Genomic DNA, 21,163 nt, shown 5'->3' with positions numbered 1-21,163 from the left:
CATACTGATTTTACAGTTTAAATTAGTTATTATTATTTTTATTAATGTCAAATGGCATAGACAGTATAAGGATTATATTCATCTGTAATATGGGTCCATGTCTGACCTAAAATCCAACTGAGACCAACTCCAAATTATAATCAGTCTAATCATGGTGGGTCAGGTCTCAGTGTCAGTACATCTAGTACCTCTGAATGGATCCGCTCTTATGGGACACATCCTAATCATCACCAATAGTTTAGGAAATCAGGATTGTATTAGAGTAAGACCAGGGTGAAAATTTGTATACACATGGGGTTAGGGTGGGATCTGTTATTTGTCATTAGGTTAACATGGACTCATTGTTTGACCCCTGGAAAACTGGGTTATAATATTGATGCTTTTGCAACGTTTCACCACAGAAACAATGATTTAAACTGCTTCCTGATTTCTGACACCAATATTTGTCACAGCACTGACACAAATAAGATATGAAAAGTGAAATATACAGGTCTACTTTATGTGTTTAAGTGTGACTGGCGCAATGATACAAGACAAAATAAAACAAAGAAATATGTTTACCTGGTATAAAACTATTCCTTAGCATCCATGACACTGGACAGGGTCAACCATTCCCCACATCCAGTGAAATGAAGAGCTCTTACAGTCAACCACAGAGAGAGCCAATGCTGTTTGATTATGGTCACACTCACACATACACTATGAGATACTACACAGTCTTTAACACAAAAGGTAGAGTAATGCTCACCAGAACACATTTTGTCAAGTCTCACTCACACACACACACACACACACACACACACACACACACACACACACACACCGTTGTTCAAGCTATCAAAGTTCCAAACTCCCTCCTCGTTATTAAAACTCACTCACACATGTTTTAGAAAACATTCAAACTTAAATCTGTATCTGCTGACATCTACTGGTGAATTGTGAGGGATTAAACTGGCCATCTCCTATTAGCTGGTCACTGGGAGAGATGATACCATCTATTGTACTGTCATCATTACATCATCTTTCACCCACAACCAGACAATCCTAAGTTTGGGTTTAAAAGCCCTGTAAAGTTCTTTTCTCAGGCATATTTCAATTCTGATGACTCTCCAGTGTTGATAGAGAAGTAAGGTATGTAAAGGTAAATTACAACTGATGGTACAACAATAACTGAGGCAATCTAGAAATGATGAGTATAAAAGATGAATCCATCTGGCAAACATGACATAGTACAGTACAAGGCTTTACACTATATGGGGTGGAGGCAGAATTTGGTTTTACTCTCATTTCATAGTCAAAACAACCTCTTTAAAATCACAAAAAGACACAACTTACTAAAAAAATGTTTTATTTCTCTTCACCATCAAATACAGGATGCACTGTAGCTGCAGGAAAATTCACTCTTTGTATGACTTGACATCAAAGTAGGTAAAAACTGTAGTATTTCAATAGAGGACCATGATCAACTGTAACAAGAAAAACTAGATCAGCTAAATCTTTATATGACAATGTAGATTTTAAAGTTATTTGCTTCCAGGAGGTTTTGGTAAAACTATGTGTCAGTGACCTTTAGTTTTGACTAATATCTACCTTATGTAATTCATCTTTAGTTTTAATTAACCCCCCCCCTTACACAACTTAATGCAGTTTATCCAAAACAATAAAGCAATAGTAACTGCAAAGCTGTGTGAAAGAAAAAACTAACCGTTTCATTCCAAAATCAGAGGGGAAACTAACATGTGAAAAATACTGTGTATTAACATTGCAGGTAGGTGGAGATAAAAAGCATTATCCAGTAGTTTCATCAATCACATAATAAATGCTGTCAGTGACAACTTGCATTACAGGAAAAATAAAAACAAAAATACAAAAGTGACAAAATAAGTTTAGCAAACAAATCCACAGGAAGGGAAAGGGCTCAACGTAAAAACAAAGAAACCATGATTGGGACTGGCCAGTAACATGAGATTGGGATTTCTCTGAGCAGAGACAAGTTAGTATCTGCGACGTTTGTTATTTGGCCCATCAAAGACTTCCCCTACCCCTGGACTCCCCCTTCCAAATCCAGGGGCTGGTCCAACCTGGGGGCCTAACGGTGGCTGCTGCTGCTGCTGCTGTTGCTGCTGTTGCTGCTGTTGCTGCTGCTGCTTTGGGGACTCTACCTCTGGTCTGCCCCCCATTGCTCCACCCTGTGGGTATCTATTGCTTCGCTACAGTATCATGTCAGTGTTTCAAAAAAAAAGGGTGGATAATGTGAGATTGAAATTAAAATTGTATTACAGGCATGATGCATGATTGGGGGTTAGACATGAATACAGTGTATCCATTATAGTGAGCACAGGAGTTTCAAGGACGGGGTTTCAAAGTTCATCAGTCACGGTTTAGTTTGATCCGAGTGTCGCCATCCAAGAGAGTAAGAGAGAGAAGTGAAGAAATTAGACAAAGGAAGAGAGAGAAATGAGACTATTAGTTAAGTCTACAGTTTTATTATTAAAATTTAAGTCCAAAAGAAAAGTATATATATACACTTTCAAAATATTGTATTTTTTGCTTTTACTGCAATGAAAAAGCCTCTAAGGGTACACCTATGTTCAAATTCAATCACTAACTTCATTCAAATTCCTTAGAGGTCATATAACTTACGTTTTAAAGACTGTTCAATGTTTTTTGATTTAGTTTTTTCTCCTCTTTTTGGTACTGTTCTCTTAATGTATTCTACAAAGACAGTGTTGATGAATATAAGATATAATTGAGGAGTAAATTTTATTATTTTTCCCAGATACATTACCATGGCTCCATTGTCAGACATCAATGGTGAGCCCATGTTTGCAGTTCCCTCTGGGCCAATGGCTCCTCCCCTTCCACTCATGCCCATCATTTGACCCTGGTTAGCACCGGGCCCCGCAGAGGCCTGGTTATAGCCGTCTACACGCAAAACAACGGAGCATCGGTTGGTCATTTGGTGGTTCAACATTATATTCCTCATGCCCGGTTAGAAATGTTGGAGCTGAATTCTAGGAAGTTATCTCATTGACTTAAAATAAGTGTTAACGTTGGCTTTTAGTCAGAAATTAAAATGATTAGGGATGCACCAGATCAAGTATCTGCCAGAAATAACTGATCCACATTAAATGTGTTTGTTTTGATCATTTTTTGTGGTTATGTATTCACATATAAAACCAGTGTTGACAATGTCAACATTATTCTGTTTTTTGGTGATCTTTTGTAAAAATCACATGGATGGAAGCTGGATTTAATTTACATGTTTAACAAAAGAGACAAGTTAAGAAAACATACTGTGCGTGTTATATTTATTATAAGTTAAAACCCATTCATTTGTCTACTGTCAGGTCAGCGTAGAGTAACAAGTATGGCTTCTCAGTTCAGAACAGGTGCTAGTGGCTCAGTGAGGCAGGGCTGATTTAAGCCAAATGCTTACATGCACACAATGACAATGCTAACATGCAGACTTTAGCAAGTATTCTATTTACCACATTCATCTTCTCAGTTTAGCATGTTAGCATGCTAATATTTGCCTGTTAGCACTGAACACAAAGTACAGCAGACTGATGGGAACGTCATTAGTTTTGCAGGTATTTGGTCCTGGTATGGTGTAGGTACCATAACTGTGACGTAATGTAGCCACAGTTGTGCTGTGACGTAGAATAGCCAATATGAGGAGACATTGTCAATTTAGGTACTGGGATAGAAATCCCATCTGTGCATCCCTAAATGTTATCATCAGTCATGTGATGAGTACTACAAATAAACATTGCTTCTTATTTTATAAACAGCCATATTTGTTGGATAAATATGACATAGCATACACAACCAAAAACCAACGTTAATCCAAAGTATTTAACAGGCCCTGTAATGTGTTACAGTAGAAATATGAAAGGTGACATTTTACAGACAGAACTGACAGACAACAGATTGAATAACTAACACAAGAGGTTCTCACTTTAACAGCTTAAATTTGAGGCCAAGTGGCAAAGTTCACATACTTTTACTAACTAAACCTTGAATTGCACATCACCAGAGAATATAGAGTTGTTAGAAAATGTCAAGAAACCTTCAGACATCACAGACTCAATTCCCACCCATCACAAACCCAAGAAACACAATTCTTCCACTACTGTACAAACCTTTGGAGAAATACGACTAGTTTGAATAAAAAAGGTATGACATTGTTAACAAGTGGCAGGCCTAACGCAACGTGATGGCTGATGTAAACCCAATGCAGCACGGACAGATGAGCCCAAACATCTTACACTGTTCACTTTAATGCAATACCTTTAAACAGTATTACATATTACAGCCTCAAAAGTGATCATAATGTTTAATCAACACCTTCATCAAGGTAGTATTTATTGCAACGCTGTTGTATTATAATACTACTATAGTTTTAAAGAAAGTCCACCTGATTAATTGGCAACTGAGTGAACATGATAAAAATAAAGATTAAACAAAGGGTAATGACATACTAGAGGCTCTAAACGACTAATTGATTCACTACCACATATAAAAATGTATTCATATATAATTTCATGCAAAGTTACGGCAGCTTACATTTCAGATGTTTGAAACAATATTGTAAGCGGCTGCTGACAGAAGCCTCATATTTAGGGAAAAGTGTGATATTGATCTTCCCCTTAAGTGAAATTCTCTGTAAGATCATATCACTACTTGTATATCAATGTACTTCAATATTTAATAAGTAGTTAAGAGCTCCATTTTATTCAATTGCTTTTTTGATCATGTAAGTTCACGTACTTGCATTATGCAATCACAAACACACACACCTCAAAATGATGATGACTGACATCAGTTAAAAACCAAGACAATATTCTTTTGTTTATTTATCAAGGTGATGTGCAATCCTGGGTTCTAATCTTATGTACGTATGTCTGATGAAGAGCCTCCATGAACCTCTAACAATCTGTCCATTTTCTACCATCATAGACTTGGTCCCTGGCCCCTCATCCTGCACTCAACAAACCAGCATCTGTTACATTCCTGATAACAGTGAAGATGTTTCTTATTCCCCGTCACATTTACCAAATTGCTTAAAAGCACTAAATAAGTACTACAGTCCTTCAGATTACATTCTTAAAAATGTTTATTAATGAAATGGCAATAATCTGCATATGAACTGAGGATGAGAGCTCAGGGACCAAATATTTCTCAAACTATGAAACCTCAACAAACAGAACCCATTAAGTACACTGTATATCCTGTTAGTACAGACATTATGTTACCATGTGGTTTATTATGCTCTCGTGCTTTGCATTGCATCCCAACTGATTCCAGTTCAACTCAAAAAGGATGTGAAATAAAAAGTATCTCATGTATTCCAAAAACTACAACTATATGTTGTTGAAAAGGAGCCACGTGGGATGCAAAACAAATGAGAATGAGTCACATTGAGGCAGTTATAATTGACTTAATATGGTCACTAGGTCTGGTTTTTGTATCAACCAGTCCTTACACAATCATGCCCGTACCTCCCATATTAATGGCTCCACGAGGGCCCAGCTCACCCACTCTCATTTCCTGTTCTCTCTGGAAGAAGTGAAGAAGAACCTTCAGATCCAAACTCTGCTTAAGTACAAATCTTCAGCGGATAGACTACTGCACAACACTCACACAGTAAGAGTATTCCATTTCTAAACAAACCCGTTGACACCCCTGGCTGACAGGAAGGTTTTTTTTTTTTTTTTTTTATAAATCAGTGAAGGAAAAGATTAACTTTGTAATTTCCCTCTATTCAAATTTTGGCAAAGCAGCACCCATCTGCTGGTCTGGTGATTAACTGCTCACAGACAGATTTACTGTAATCAAAGTGCAAATCTTATTTGCCTACATCAAATCAAATCACCTGGAAATGTGCAAATAAATCTTAATAAATAAGCCACAAAGGATGGGCTTCAGGTGATTTTACTCACACTTCATTTTTTTTTTACTTTAAAGGATTTATTTTGTTGGCTTCCAGACCCAACCCAAATTAAAGGTTGTGTCATAAACTTAATTACTACATTAAGTCATTCAGAGTCCTGACACACCAAACTAACCCAGAAAGTGCCAACAGAGAAAACTGATGTGTCAACTCACGTCTGACATTGCAAATTGCATTTGAACACATCATAAAGACTGCTGCTGACTGCCAACATGCAAGTACACTCAAAGGGAGTGTACTTGAAAAGAAAAGAAAAGAAAAGAAAAGGTGAGGATAAAATAAAAAGAACATGCTCTGTTAACCAGACGGAGGGCCAACTATAGGCAATGGTGCTGGAAACAATGCACCTGCTGAATGAAGCCTGTCTGTCAGCTTGGTGTGTCAGGATTCTGAAAAATATCTATTCATTATCATTATCTATTCATTCATTAATTTTTCCATCCATACGTTTTCCCACAATGACAATTAGATACATTTCATTCACACACAAATATTGACTTACATCTCCACTAACACACAGCTGTCTCACACACTTTCACATACACACACACACACACACACAATAAAATTCATCAGTCATAGATTTCACTGAAAAAAGCTATAAACCCAATATGACAATGACATATCACAAATAGTAGCACTCGCGTAGCTGTCGGTCAATGAGAAAAGGCTTGAGAAACTGTTGCAACCTTTCCTTTGAAACTTATCTATTCTGTTTATTTTGAACCTAGAGTATATAGATAAAGATCATATTATGGTCATTCATTGGCATGGTAATCAAGATGAGTTTGGCATGTCAAAATACACAGCAAGAGAATATGTCTCCCATGCACCAAGCTACAGAAAAAAATTTAGAAAGGAAAATATTCATAAAATACAAGTTACTACAAATACTGTAATGCTTAATGTTTCGATTATTTATTTGTTATATATACTTACCTGTTAATTGGTCAATATGTCGCAGTTATAATAGGAAAAATAGTAATAATGCAGCACAAAACAAATGTTTTAAGTGTGATTAAACCTTATAACTGTTGCACTGACATATATGAAAGCTTTAAATAGCAGCAAAGGCAGGACTGATTTACATTGTACACACTAAAAGGAGACCAGAAATATAAAGCTAGCATTTTAATGTAAAATACTCATGACTAACATGAGGGAAAACACAATGAGAATGATATAGGAAAAATGTACTCTCTTGTTTTTATACTAAAGCGGTCTATAAATATCTGTCAGGGCAACAAAGGAAGCTATGTGTGTAAAGATGTAGACTCCAACAGGACCTCAAAACAGATTTGAAGAGAAAAGTTATAACAGAGAAAAACAACAACATCATGTCTCACCAACACAGCCTCACACACTTGGTTTTTCAACTAAATTAAATCTTTCACATTCTGCAGCTAATATATTTCCTCTTTTATCGCTGCAAATACACAGATTCATTTGCAGGTTCAAATGCCCCTCTTTTATTTAAACTAACCTGCTTTGTCAGTAAAGCACTACGCCATGTAAGAATATTTTACACCGTCACATTCATAAGTTGGACATGAAAACTGAAGGTTTATCAGTATATATTTTAAGTAGGACAACAAAACCTTCAGACACCATATATATTATCTTCCCTTGAATAGTACAACGGTCTGCTGACTGTCTCCACCACTTGTCTTTTAAATTCATGTCTATTTATTATAATAATCCACTGATGCATCTACTAATGCAATAATCCAAACTGCTAGATTTGAGATATTTGTTCATAGAACAGAAATGTTCATGGCTCAAGAAGAAGTATGGATTAAACACTGATCCCTCAAACCTACAGAACACAACTCCAACGCCTCCATAACATCAAAACCTAACAAGTACTTTCACATATTAAGGGCCAGAGATGATTTAACTATCAGGTCCTAAACCATGAAAACAAGCTATCCTAAAATGTTCCACAGCTAAGAGCTTACATTTCTATTTATTCCAGGAGAGGACACAAGAGCAGCAACTGAACAATAATACATTATGTAATAGTCCTGCAGTGAATACAACCGCTTTAAAGCTTCTAGTAATGAATTCTCCTCTGACACTGTGGGAGAGAAGTTGACTAACAAACTAAATAAAGCACTTTAAGCCTCACAATGGTAACATCTTATGTATAAGTATTGTGCTGAACCTCATTACATTGTCTTGGGTGGTATGAAAAAAACTATAGTTTATGCTTTAGTAAGTACTATCATTAAGAAAAGAAAGAAAAACGGTAAAAACTGTTGCTCTTATGATTCATTTAGTCTTTAAATTACACAAACATTGAAATATGAAAAAGACAGCCTTTACAAATAGCGGAAAGTTGATATAAAACTATGTGGAAATCAGAAATCCCCTGCAGAGTAGTATGACTTAGTCAGTCTGCTCAAATGCAGGCAACAGAGAGGAATCAAAAAAAAAAGATACTAATTTACTCCAAAGCGACAGTTTTAAATGTCACTAAATAATTCAGTTGTAAGTGACCTCACATGAACAACACTCCCATGGTTAACCAGTACAAATCTGTAACTTTTGTAATACCAAACTGTTGAAACCAACAGCTGAGTAAAAACTTACAGAAGATACAGTAATGGTATGGATAGTATACAAGCTGTTGAGGTCCATTTAACACTATGATACATGACAAGCAAATATTGTTAAAATACTGCATGTTTATACTTTCTTTTGATTTGTCTGAATTAAAGAGAAAGGTTGTGTGTGTATTTCTAGAGGAATAAATTATTAACCCACCAACCTTTTAGTTAAATCTTTGAATGGGGTGCTTCTTGTTTGTATGTCTCAAATGTAACTGGACAGGCTTTAGTGTGTTTGACTGCATGCACACGTTCCAGTTGTACTCACATTGTCCATTACGTTTGGTTTAAAGCCTTCTGGTTGGCGTCTCAGGTCCTCCTGTTCTCTGTATCGCATCATTTCCTCCTCTCTTCTTCTTCTCTCCTCCTCATGCCTGCAGGAATAGAATTAACAGGGTAATAAGATGATCAGCAACTACTACCAAACCTCTTTAGCTTGAAAAGAAGAGAAAAGGCCAAAAACACAGGGTAATCATTACACATCCTAGACAGCAACAACTTCATGAAAATGACAAAACTAAACTTAACACAATTAGCTAGAAATAAATGGTTTGTGCCTCAGATGAAAGTAAACGATAGGAATAATTAGTGCTACATAGTATAAATTAAGACACATTTTAGAAAGCAACAGCTCTCTCATTCTGTCTTATTGTATAAAGCATGTTAACACACCTCATCTCTATCTGCTTTCGCCTCTGCAGCTCCTGGTTCCGAAGCTCCTCCAGTCTCCTCAACTCCTCCTGACGCCTCATTAGATCTGAAAGAAGGAAGGAAGAGTGCATGCGTAAGAATGACTGGGAAGATAAATAAGGATGAATAAAGAAGTATAAATAATTATGTGTGCATTAATTGTGCAGACCAAAAGAAAAAGCAAACATGGACAAGTTCTAGCAGCATGTTTGAGTGTCTGTGTGTTTGGCTTTACATAGACGGTCATGCATTGCTGCAGAGTCCACAGGCTTTTACTTTAGACAAGCTATTATTGAGAGGCAGGTTTTTATGTTCACATGCCAAAAAGTATATATTAGCTTATTCTAATATAAGCTCTCCATGTTTATTGCCTACTATCATTTGCTGTGTTAATATGCTAATGCTGCTGCTCAATCTATTATATACAATATCTTTTCCAGGAGTTCAGGGAGCATTATTGATTCCTTTCCCACCCAATCAATCCATGCCACAGACAGCTACACGAAAGGACACTACAGGCCACAGAACCTACCTTGTCTCATTAGCATTAGCTGATGTTCATGTTTGGCTGATTCCAGCTCAGCCTCCAGTTTCTCTTTGGCCTCTCGAATGTTCCTGTCCACCTGCTCTCTCTGCTGTTTCTCCATGTCATCCAGAGCTTTCCAGCGAGATGAGTATTCAAACTCAAACGTCCCCGGCTGAGCGAAATGTGGCGGCTGCTCCCTTTCCCTGGAACAGGAGAAAAGAACAAAAGAAAAAAAAAGCCAAGTAAATAAACCTTTTCAATACAAGACATCCTGGACTCCTGTTTACTCTCTCCATTAATGTATGGGCTGCATAATTAAAATCACTATCACAAACTATTACCTGTATGAGAATATCAAACTGGGGCAGAGGAGGAGTTCTCCACTGTGTTGTTATTTATGTCATGTCTCCAGCAGTGAGAGCAGTCTCTCTGCTTCACCATCAGCGTTTTGGAAAAACATCACTGTGCAATACCCTCAGTGGGCGCAGAGTTTTTGACATGACAAGCTGAGCACACAGTTTTTTCCTTCACCTCAGAGTTGATTAAAGTTGTGTAATGCTGCAATGTGTGTTGGTGTGTTGGTCCTAATAGGGTTATAATAGTTTTGAAATTTCCATTAGTTTTAATTAGTTTTTCAGTTTGCTTTTTTATTTTATAAGTAGTTTTAGTTTAGTTTTTGTTTGTTTTGGTTTTTCAAGTATTAGGAGGAAAGCCTTGATTGGTAGAAGCTGTAAAGGATGAAATAATGTCTGACAGTGCGGTAAAATTTGCTGTGTTTGTTGTCAAACTGAACAGAATACAGTAAAAATGGAGGGGGGAAATTAGTTTGTTTTGCATTGTTCATTGGAGCTTTCATTGCGTTTTCGTTTTTTTCAAAACTCTTAACTAAATTATTTTTTCACTGCTAGTTTTAGTTTACTATAATAACCCTGAGTGGCGGCGTAGAAAGCACAATATACTTCACATGTATTCATGGTTCCATCAACATCACGTCAGACTTTAACAAAAATGTTGATGAGTGATACACAGGTAGCTTGCACTTTGAGTTAGAACGGCAGGTATGACCTGTCTGAATGAGATTATTAACAAACCAGCCTCTTACTTACTTTAGGTACTTTGGAAGCTTCGGCATAATTTTTTCAGGCAACCCATCCTCGTGTTCAAAGTGCTCTGAGGGCTCCACAATGGCAGGGCAAGGTGTGCTGAGGAGTAGCAGAACAAGACAGTAATGATCAGTGACTGTTTGAGTAAAGATTGACTAATATCAAAGTTATTGATGAACTTGCCATCTTCATTTCTAGAAGCCTGAAAAACCATGTTCATTGTCTGGTCAAGGATATATTGTGTTTTTAAGTATTCCAGGAGTTAGATTAGAAGATTAATGGATTGATTGGTCAGATGAAAGGATTTCATGTACAGGAGCAGACGACCAATGGAGACTCCAGTAAGTTAGTGGTCACAGTTAAGAAATAGTAAAGAATCCCCATAACTGACAGGGTACAATGTGTTTACAGTGTTTATAAGTGAGCTTTAGCTTTACCAGGTAAATTGGGTATTAAACTGAATTGGGATGAGTACACAGAGACTGAACCTTCATTTTGGGAAGAACTACTCCTTTACTATCAGCTAAGGACAGCACCTAAAGACGTGACCTGAAGCGCTGAAACAGCTACTTACCTAGTTAGCAGCAGCGCTCCCTCAGTGCAGCGCTCCAGGGCTTTCCTTGCAGCTATTTTGTTTGCAAACTCTACGATGCCTTTCCCGGTGGGACGACCACGGTCATCTGTCACCACAATAGCCCGTTCCACCGGCCCGAACTGTGAAAACGCCTGGAGACAGAAGGTGATTTACAGATTCAACATCAATGTGCAGAAATCAACTATTTAACAGATCAGCAGAAACAGGGGCTAAAATGTTCTCGTTGTTGAATTTGTACTCTGTTTATGATTTTAACAGTCTTATCCACTCTACCTGTTCCAGCAGCTCATTTGTTACAACAGGCAACAGGTTGCGCACTGTGAGTGCAGCGCCATGTGTTGCAAAGCGGACCCTCATTGGTCGGTTATTCAGGATGGTCCCATCGAGCTCAGCTTTAGCAATTTCTGCCAGCACCCGTGTTTCCTGGAAGACAAGAAAAACAGAAAGCATAATGAAACACTGGAGAGACACATCAAGAGGTTGTTTTTCATTTCCTGTACCAAAAACTAATGAAAGGCAACATACTGCTTTTCACAGAGTAGATTAACTGCATAGATTATTTTTGACAGGTTACGCATGTTGGTCTACAGATTCATTTGCATATACAATCCGCTAACAGCCTATATGTTGCATATGTTGCTAGGCTAACGGGTGTCTTGAAGTCTGTTTATAGTGAGTGTGTTAAGAGTCGGTCAGCAACAAAAGTGTTTTGTTAGACCAGTTTAAGTAATGTGCCTTTTCTGCCCCTAAGGAAATAACATCCAGTCTTATAAATACTAACTGCTGGAAAAAAATATTTTAGATCACTTCCATGAGCCTGTGCAAGAGTCTCAGTATGTGTAAGTAAAATTAAATTAAAATGTTTTAGGTATCTCCCCACTAACAAATGATTCTCATCAGCTCATTATGAAGCACCTGAAGCTGGTCATGGGCTTCATTATACAGCGTTAAACAACTTTAAACAACTCTGAAGTGGAGAAGATAACTATGCACAGCTTGTTTCACGTCAAAACCCGTTCGCCCACTCAGCATGTTGCACAGTGATGTTTTTCCCTGGAGTTGACAGTGAAGCAGAGAGACTATTCTCATACCAGGCAATAGACTGTAAGATGCTTTCAAATTCATTCACTCACTCATCCATTAATGCAGTTACCTTTTTAAAATAAAAAAGGCTGTGGATCATTTATCTTAATTGACAGTTATATGTTGTATTGTATTTCAGTGAATGAAGAACAACAGTGAATGGCACAATGGTACACAGTAAACTGAAGCAAGAGAATGAAAATAGTGCCTCCTTTTTTATTTATTGAGTTAAGCACCCTGGTATTGTGATAGTATCGAATTGAGACATCAGCACATTGTCTCAGAACTGTAAAATAAACACTTACTTGCCAACCTTTTCTCCATCTTTTTGATCCATCTTGGTATAAAATTTAAATCCCTATGCTATGGATGGAAACTTGTCTGTTTAATCATGATTTCTTTTGACCTAAACGCACGACACAGGTGCACACAAACTATGTACACTGCACCACCCACATTCTCCAGCTTTTGTTCTAATTGGCAAAAATGTATAGAAAAAAAGAACCGGTTTGGTGTAGTTTGGGTGGAGAAAAAACAGTCAAATCACTGTTTTCACAACTAGAATCAAGGGCATCATTGTTAACACAGAGCCCACACTTGACTAGCTAATTATCTCCACCTGCTCTGATGCGGTCAGGAGAAATGTCAGAGATAAAGAAAACCCCTTTTCACAGTTTTTATGAGCAAAATAAAGATTTTACAAGTCTCCAAGAGTGTTTAAATATAGTTCAGCGTTTGCTACACTGTCTAACACTTTTCCACAATTTTAAGTTGTGAAAAAAGGCAGAATGAGCCGCTTTATATCATCATTTAACTCAGACTCAGAAGCTAACTCCAGCGTCTTTAATGCTAATGTTAACATAGCAGCTAACGATAGATAATGTTATGAGATATTTCGGTCCACGCATTCACTTTATATATTTAAGTTAAGTTAAAGCAATTTGAACAAACGCACAGTCTCAGCGTTACTGTACTAAAACGCCACAGTCAGAGTCAGAAAGCAGAAATGTAAACATACCAGACGAATGAAGCCGAAACCGCGGTCCCGGTTGATGAACACCTCGTTAATGTTTCCGTATTTAGCGAACATGTTTTTAAACTCTTCCTCGGGTATGTCCACTGGGAGGTTGCCGACAAAAAGGCGGGAGCGCTGGGTGAACGTCTTCTCACCGGGCTTCCGAAAGCTTGTGATATCCAGCGTCATTTCTGCAGGACCTTCTCCGCTTCCCTCTCCGGCTCCATCGGCTCCTTCGGCTGGGGTAGAAGGCTGCGGCGGCGGGGCAGGGCTGTCTTTGTTTGTCGCTGTCTGCTCCGCGGGAGGAGACTCGGTACCTTGTTTCGGTGTTTGCGGAGAATTGCTGCTTTGCATGCTCGCTTGCTGCATATTTCGGTTAGCCATGCCGGGACTATTCATTTTGAAAAACAGGGATTAAAACAAACAAACCTCTACGGAGAGAAACCGAGCGGAGCACACCTCCAAAACATTTGTTTGAAAGATGGCGTCGACTCTTCTTCTTCCTCGTTTTCGTGGAAGTTGGCGTCCAGAATTTCGCATTACCGCTACCTACTGGATTTACACTCAAATTACCACTAACGGAATAACCATAGACTGTATAAAGAAGGGAATAACATGACAACGCCATCCTTATGCTCTTTTGACTGTTACCCTTTCATGCTGCCTCCCTTTAAGGAGTCATTCTGGATCTTTCTCACAATGTCCTTTGCAACCATTTTTCACAAATCTTCCATATGTGGCAAAGTCACCCCTGCATACATACAAACAAACTATGACCAAACTCCCAACAATTCGTACACTGCAAAGGTTTGGGAACAGTTACTGGGTACGACATATGGTCCAAGAACACTATCAGGCAACTACTCCAAATCAAAGTGAAGTCTAACAGATTTAATTTCATAAGTTTCATCAACTACTTTGTTACCTCTTCATCCTATAGCTCTCTGCCACCCCTTTACACTCTTTAAATCTCTTTGCATCCACTCTGCATGAGACTCCATAAACAACACCTTTTACAGGAGGTTTCTTGCTGAATGGAAAACATGCCATCCCAGAACCCAACACCAAGCTCTTTAAGGCTTTTTCCACCACTATCTTAGACATACACTCAATGGCTATCAAGCTGGAGCATTTAATGTTGATCAATCACTCACTTAATCCTTTATCTATCATGCCACAATGTTTCTGACAAAATCCACATTCAGCACCTTCTTTCAAATCCTGAATTTTCATTCCAACCATGTATGGATTTCTTTTTCATATTCACTCTCACTATGACCCAATGAGTCAAGTTTCTTTTTCTATCTCTTCCCTGAGGCTCTCCCATTTCAAGTTGTCTGACCATCACCCTCCTCCTTTGAAGTCTATGATGATAGATGAGCACATACCTTACAATTAGAGCTGGATTGCATCAGGTGCTGTTTGCTTTGACCTCAAATTGATTTTTTTATTTTTTTGTCTCCTTCCAGCTTGCAAGAGCAAGAATAATCAATATTCACTCCACCATATCCTCTGTGCTCATACCAGTAACATTTGAAAACATCATCTCTCAGTTTAGGCCTTTTGTCTGAACAAAACCAGTGTTTTTGACACAAACCTTTTCAAAAATGGTCTCAAAAGTAGCTAAATCAAAGAATGATAGCCATGCATTATAGGAGGAAAAATAGCTTTTGGACAACAATGAGGCATGTCTGGTTGGGGGTTGTGTGACAGTAAAGAACCCCCATTAACATACAAAAGGGTGGCAAAATATAGGTACTCTTTCAGTACACCACCATCACCCACTATGACCTCATTAACATATAAAGTAGAATTATCAACTTTCTGACAATGTTAATAAAAACTAAAAATGTATAAGCTTTGAACAAGTAAAATTTGTAAAAGTAGCTATAGTATTAGTTTGCATAGGTGTTTCCTAACGAACTACTCTGTCATTATAGCTGATCACAGGATGCAGGTGTTGTCATTAATGTCATTGGACAAATTTGTGATCATGAAATAGATATGTAATCTCATTGCACTAGTGCTGCATTTGTGACCCATGATCAATTACTATTTTCTGCTCGTTTTAACGATAGAGACAGAAAAATATCCAAATAAGAACAGCTTCAATTCTCCCTTTGCCCTTCAAGCATCAAAAATCATGGAAATAATAACTCTTACAAAATCATCACAGTTTGCATTATAGGGTCCAGTATATGGGCTTTTTCAGTATATTGGGTTTATGTAGTTGAACATATTCGGACAATACGAACGTCATTAAATACTTTCTAAAGCTAAGCTAAATTATCACCATTTCTAAATATACTAAACCACTTTGTGATCATACAAGAATCTTTTCAATATACTTGAGTTAGTTTTGATTTTTGGCAAATAGGTTCTGATCAGTTACCTTTATTACAGCAGGTCCGACCCTTCAACTGTCAAAGTTTGCCTATTTTATTAATTTATTTTAGAAAGCGAGCATAAGCATCATGGTCACTGATTCTATAATATAGTTAACTATGTTATTATCACAGTGGTGGAAGATTTAGATTCTTAAGTAGCCATACCACAATGTAAAATAATAATAACTAATCATGCTGAAAAACTGTATTCATCTATAGTACACTATTGAGTACTATTGGATAACAACTTTATATATGGTTAGGTAGTTTCATCTAAATACTTATGTTTTATTCACTGTTTTCTCTATGTTAAATCTCCATGCAAAGTATCAAGTAGCTTAACTAAAGCTGTTAGACAAATGTAGTGGATTAAAAAGCACATTATTTCCCTCTGAAATCTATTGGCGTAGAACTGTAAAGTGGCATTAAATGAAAAAAATTGAACTTGGGTAATTGAATAAATGACATTGCACTACTGTGTTTGATGATGCCAGGTCACATGCACCAGCAGCTTACATAGACTCATTACTGCTGACACTGATGATGCATTTCACATTGAAGGTGAATGATGTGATTCTATGAGCTTCATCTTGCTCCATGTGGATCCTATCAGTTAACATTATTTGTCCAAAATGTAACAATATATTTTGACTGGTCTAGTCGTACCTACTAGGAGTCCTAATGACGTTGCTATGACGTAGCAGCACCCTCCTACTCCCCTAAGCAGCACTACTCAGGGGTAGTTTTCGATGTTCATCTACAGTACGGAAGGTCAGACAGTGAGTCTCCTGCGGGCTTAACAAGGGAATAAAGCTGGTGAGTTGCATGTTAAAGTAGCGCACTATTGCTTTTTTCCTTCACTTTGCATGCGTCTGTAAATGTTGCACATTATAAAGCAGCGCCAAATTAAAATTTAAACATAGGATTTCAAGTTCAAACAACACTTGTGGTTTAGATTTTGTGATTAAATTCAGTTTTCAATCGGGTCTTGAAAATAAACGGATGCGTAAATCAACGTTCAATTAACTTAATTAATAGGCTATCAGACAGCCACCTCAAATTGGCTACAATTAATACATTTTTTTTTGGAAAGAGGATTTTAAGCAGATTGATGGTGATGCTGCCCCAGTCTTAGTTACTATGCTGCAGCTGAAATGTTTATTGGGGATGTTGCTTATTCATTAGTGCTATAAATAGGCTTTTTAATTATTCAGGCTGTCTTAATGATCGTGTAGCAGCTTAGATTTGTAGTGTGAGTATGCACCCTAAAAGATGAATGTGATGCACTGCAGCTACTACATTTGTCTAGTGAAGGTAGTTACACATTTACACAGGCATTCATTGTGTTTATGGTGTTTTACTATGGAGGACTTAAACAGACGTATTCATTGCAGTGAACAGGGAATGTTTTCTGAAGTTTTATTAACTGAGAAATTTGGGGGGGGTCTAATTTTGTGTTCCTGCAAATATGTCTGTCAGTCACATCTGGTGCTGGTGTAAAGTTGCTGTAATTAAACCCCTCTTTGCAAAAAGTTACAGCTTGGTTGCATGTTACAATGAAAATAACAGAACTTCAGTGAAAAACTCAACATTTTTGATGAATGTTCGGTTTTAGGTTTGAGTTTTGAGGAGCCACTGGTATGTTTGGATCCTTTTCAGTTACGTTAAATGATGCTGTTAAGACAGGACACATTTTATGAGATGCACAACTCAGCAAGGACCTCATAAAAATCTCACAGTCATGTAGTGACTCAGTGAACCCAGATGGAGATTCTTGGAGAGGCTGCCTGTTAGTGTGTAACCCTAACCTTTTAACCACAGCTCTGATTCAGTGTTTAGGTTATCATACGCTGTACTTCAGCAACACTGTTTACTGTAATTCTTCTGGTGCAGTCATGTATCTCTGACCTCGGCCGTAAAACAAAAGCAGTTGTATGACAGAAGTTAAGCCCCTGCCATATGTGTCTGGTGGATAGAACTGAGCCGCTGGATATCGGCTGAACTTCAAAGGCAATCCTGGTGGCCTAAATCTCGATCGAGTATGCTTTTGACACGCTTGACCAATTTGGAGCAATTATCCTTCATCTAAGGAATTAAATAGCTCACATTTGACATTTTGGTGGATATTTCATGTCAGGTCCACTGGGAGAGCAAATGTGTGGAACTATTAGAACATTTTTCTTCCTTAAAGACGTTTCCTTTTTTTGGGGCAATCCACTGTATAGCTATCAGTACAGTGATGCTTTCTGGGACAACTGTAGAGGTCTCGGGATATTTAAACACTTTCTCTGTTTGTCTTACTGGTCCATTTGTAATTCTGCCTTCACGTGTTCCTCATACTATCCTATACACAAGTGCAAATATGCGTTTGTGGACATTAAATGGTTACTGTTATCAACAAAATGCACACAATGCTTATAACTGATGTGTCCAATTAATGCTTTAACGCAAGTTTGTTGTATATCACCATAAAGGACACAAACGACACAAAGAATTACATCAACTATTTTGCTCATTATTTTCTCAATGAATAGATTGGTCTATAAATAATGTAATATTTACTTTACGCCACAGCTAAGCACCACATATCCATGTTTGAGAAGAGACAATTACTTAATGTTTAACTTGCAGATTCATTTTCTGTAAAAAGATTGGCCCTCATTTGCAGTGCAGTTTGGTTAAACATGACTTTCCCAGGTTTACACTGCTGTGGGTGATTCGTGGCTCCATCCATCAAAATGATAACTCTGACAGCGCTTGAAGGCAACATAGCACTGCCTGCAGACAGAAGGTAGCAAGTAACCTTTATATCACCTTACCCGTCTTCTTTTTTTTAATAACTAGGGGATTATTTTGGACATTGACTTGAGTTATTTTATTAATTTAGGCCAATGAAAAGTATATTTTCAGTAATATAAGTAAAACAACATTTGACTTTTGTAGCATGGAATTCTGCAAGTAAGCACAACTTATCTCTGGTATGAAGAGGTCATGAGTCAAACTGTATTTTAAATGCTGTCTGTCTCTATTTTAAACTTATTAGCTGAATGTCACAACTTTGCTCAGATGACTGCTTCACCACTATGTGTGCAATTACTGTAAAGACTCACTTTTTGAGTGTTTAACACTAATAATGTATAATTGTGACAGATGCTGCTTAGTTCAACCAAACTCATCAACTTTTACACTTGCAATCTGCAATCGTTATCCCCTGTCGTCAAGGGAGACAGAAAGATTTAAAACCTGCTCTCCTCCAGATTCTTTTAGCCCTGCGTGGCCTTTTAACTGAAACCCAAAGGAGTTGGTCGGTGCTGATTGAACCCTGAGAGATATAAACCCTCTCCATCCCTCTCCAGTTGTAACAGGGAGGCATTGTACCTAATCCCTGCACTCCTGCCCCCTCCTCTAAGACTCCAAACCAACTTTTACTCCAGACCAAGGCCAAGCATCTATCAGACAGCTCAAAGTTGGAGAGCTAATCTCCAGTTCCTTTCAGCTTTCAGCATATCATTATGAGCTATACAGTAGCACTACTACTCTGAGGGGTTTAATAAATGCAAGCCTATAGACTGAATCCTTCTCAATAAAAGCTGTGTCATGTAATTAAGCCTGGTTTCCACTATCAACTCAAGTGTTCCTGATGGTGATGGTGTTGACGCACAATGGTTCAGATAGAGGTATCATGACACACAAGGACAGATTTTTAATTAATTGGATTTTCACATGGTCCACAGATATGCAAATATAGATAGGGGGTTCAAATTGTTAATACAGTCGCTCCATTTAAACAAGTTAAGCACAGAAACAACATTGTGCCTCAAGTGCTAAGTGGAGTGGGATCCAATTAGGGCTGCAACTAAATTGTTTTCATTATCAATAATTCTTCCATTTATTTTCTCAACTTAGTAGTTTGATCTAGGAAATGTTAATGAAAAAGCTTGAAAAAAGATTTCAGCTATCTAAATGATTGCAGTTTGTGTAGCTAATTTTCAATTAATTGTCTTCCTGTAAATATGCAGTGGTGTTTTATGTGTACATTAGTCCAAAATATTTGAGACTTGATTTTGAAATTGAATTGAAAAGTGTTTTTGCTCCTTAATATTGCAATATGTTCATAAAGGTATCATGTACACTCATGTAGGTATACCCAAGGTTCATTTTCAATAATACAACATGCCTACATTTTTCACTTTAAATTTTATGGTTGTGTTGGTTGCCTTCAATACCAAGAGTCAAAGGTTTTGTATGTACAGCAGCAGAGAGTACATTGTATGGTTATTCTGTCTCTGGCGAATATATGGATCAATATTATTGGGGCATGCATAATGCAAAAAAAACAAGCACTTACAACCATACAGCCGGCACAATGCCTGGGGATAAAATATGAATATGATCTTGATTCAGGGGCGAAACCAGGTCATCTGGTATTTAATACATTGATTGACATCTTTGTGAATCCAAGAAGAGTATTTGCAAGCAAGTGTCACTGAATACACCACCCAAGAATTTTATAATGTAACTTTCACTCATTTGGATCTCTGACCAGTGTCGAGTTGTTATTAACATTTCTTTGCAGTTAATAGCAATACGTTTTTATCACCAGATTTATCAATGTTACAATTACAGTGCATAGCTTGCATTATATAATCAAAAAAGAATGCTGAACCTTGTGAAAAATTAAGCGTTTTTTTTAATTACAATTTAAAATCAACATGTTTTTCTTGCATGCAAAAGTTATATTTAAGTCTATAAATCAATGGCATTCAGATATGATCTCTTAATAAGAAAAGAATAGGTAAAATATTTTCACGTAATAAAGTACTTTTTGCAGTCAGGAATGCTCCCTTTGAAAGTTTATTTTGTCTAATCGCAATGAAATGATACATGTTAAAATATCATTGCCTATTATTTCCCTGCATTACAACATAGCTGCACCAGATTCAGAGATGTCAAGATTTAACACAACAGCTAAGAGGACATTTCTTCCTAAATCCCTTAAAGTCATGGTCATGATAAGAAATCCGTTCTTAAAAAAACTTTCACTCTCAATGTCAAGAAATTTTACAAAAAGTGTTTGTATGCAGGGATACATTTTAAGACTACTGCTTGAGCATTTTGAAGTGTCAACAGTAGTGACAACAGTATTAATCAAACCAAGTGTGAAGATGTAATACAATAGAGCACCTTTAATGCTTTAAA

General features: G+C 37.3%; 1 protein-coding gene across 1 annotated transcript; it reads right to left on the bottom strand.

Moving 5' to 3' along the window:
- Positions 1–1,682: 1,682 nt before the first annotated feature.
- Positions 1,683–14,037, bottom strand: pspc1 (paraspeckle component 1). The gene is made up of 10 exons (XM_053314443.1): positions 13,581–14,037; positions 11,753–11,902; positions 11,459–11,610; positions 10,888–10,983; positions 9,788–9,984; positions 9,238–9,322; positions 8,834–8,939; positions 5,505–5,562; positions 2,789–2,925; positions 1,683–2,210 (listed from the first exon to the last, which is right to left on the bottom strand). Exons 1-10 carry the CDS (start codon positions 13,974–13,976, stop codon positions 1,995–1,997), a joined length of 1,593 nt encoding a protein of 530 aa, XP_053170418.1. The 5' UTR covers positions 13,977–14,037; the 3' UTR covers positions 1,683–1,994.
- Between the last annotated feature and the right edge of the window lie 7,126 nt (positions 14,038–21,163).

The sequence above is a fragment of the Scomber japonicus genome, chromosome 24 (assembly GCF_027409825.1).
Source record: "Scomber japonicus isolate fScoJap1 chromosome 24, fScoJap1.pri, whole genome shotgun sequence".
NCBI classification, from domain to species: Eukaryota; Metazoa; Chordata; class Actinopteri; order Scombriformes; family Scombridae; genus Scomber; species Scomber japonicus.
This window is presented reverse-complemented; position numbering and strand designations above follow the sequence as displayed.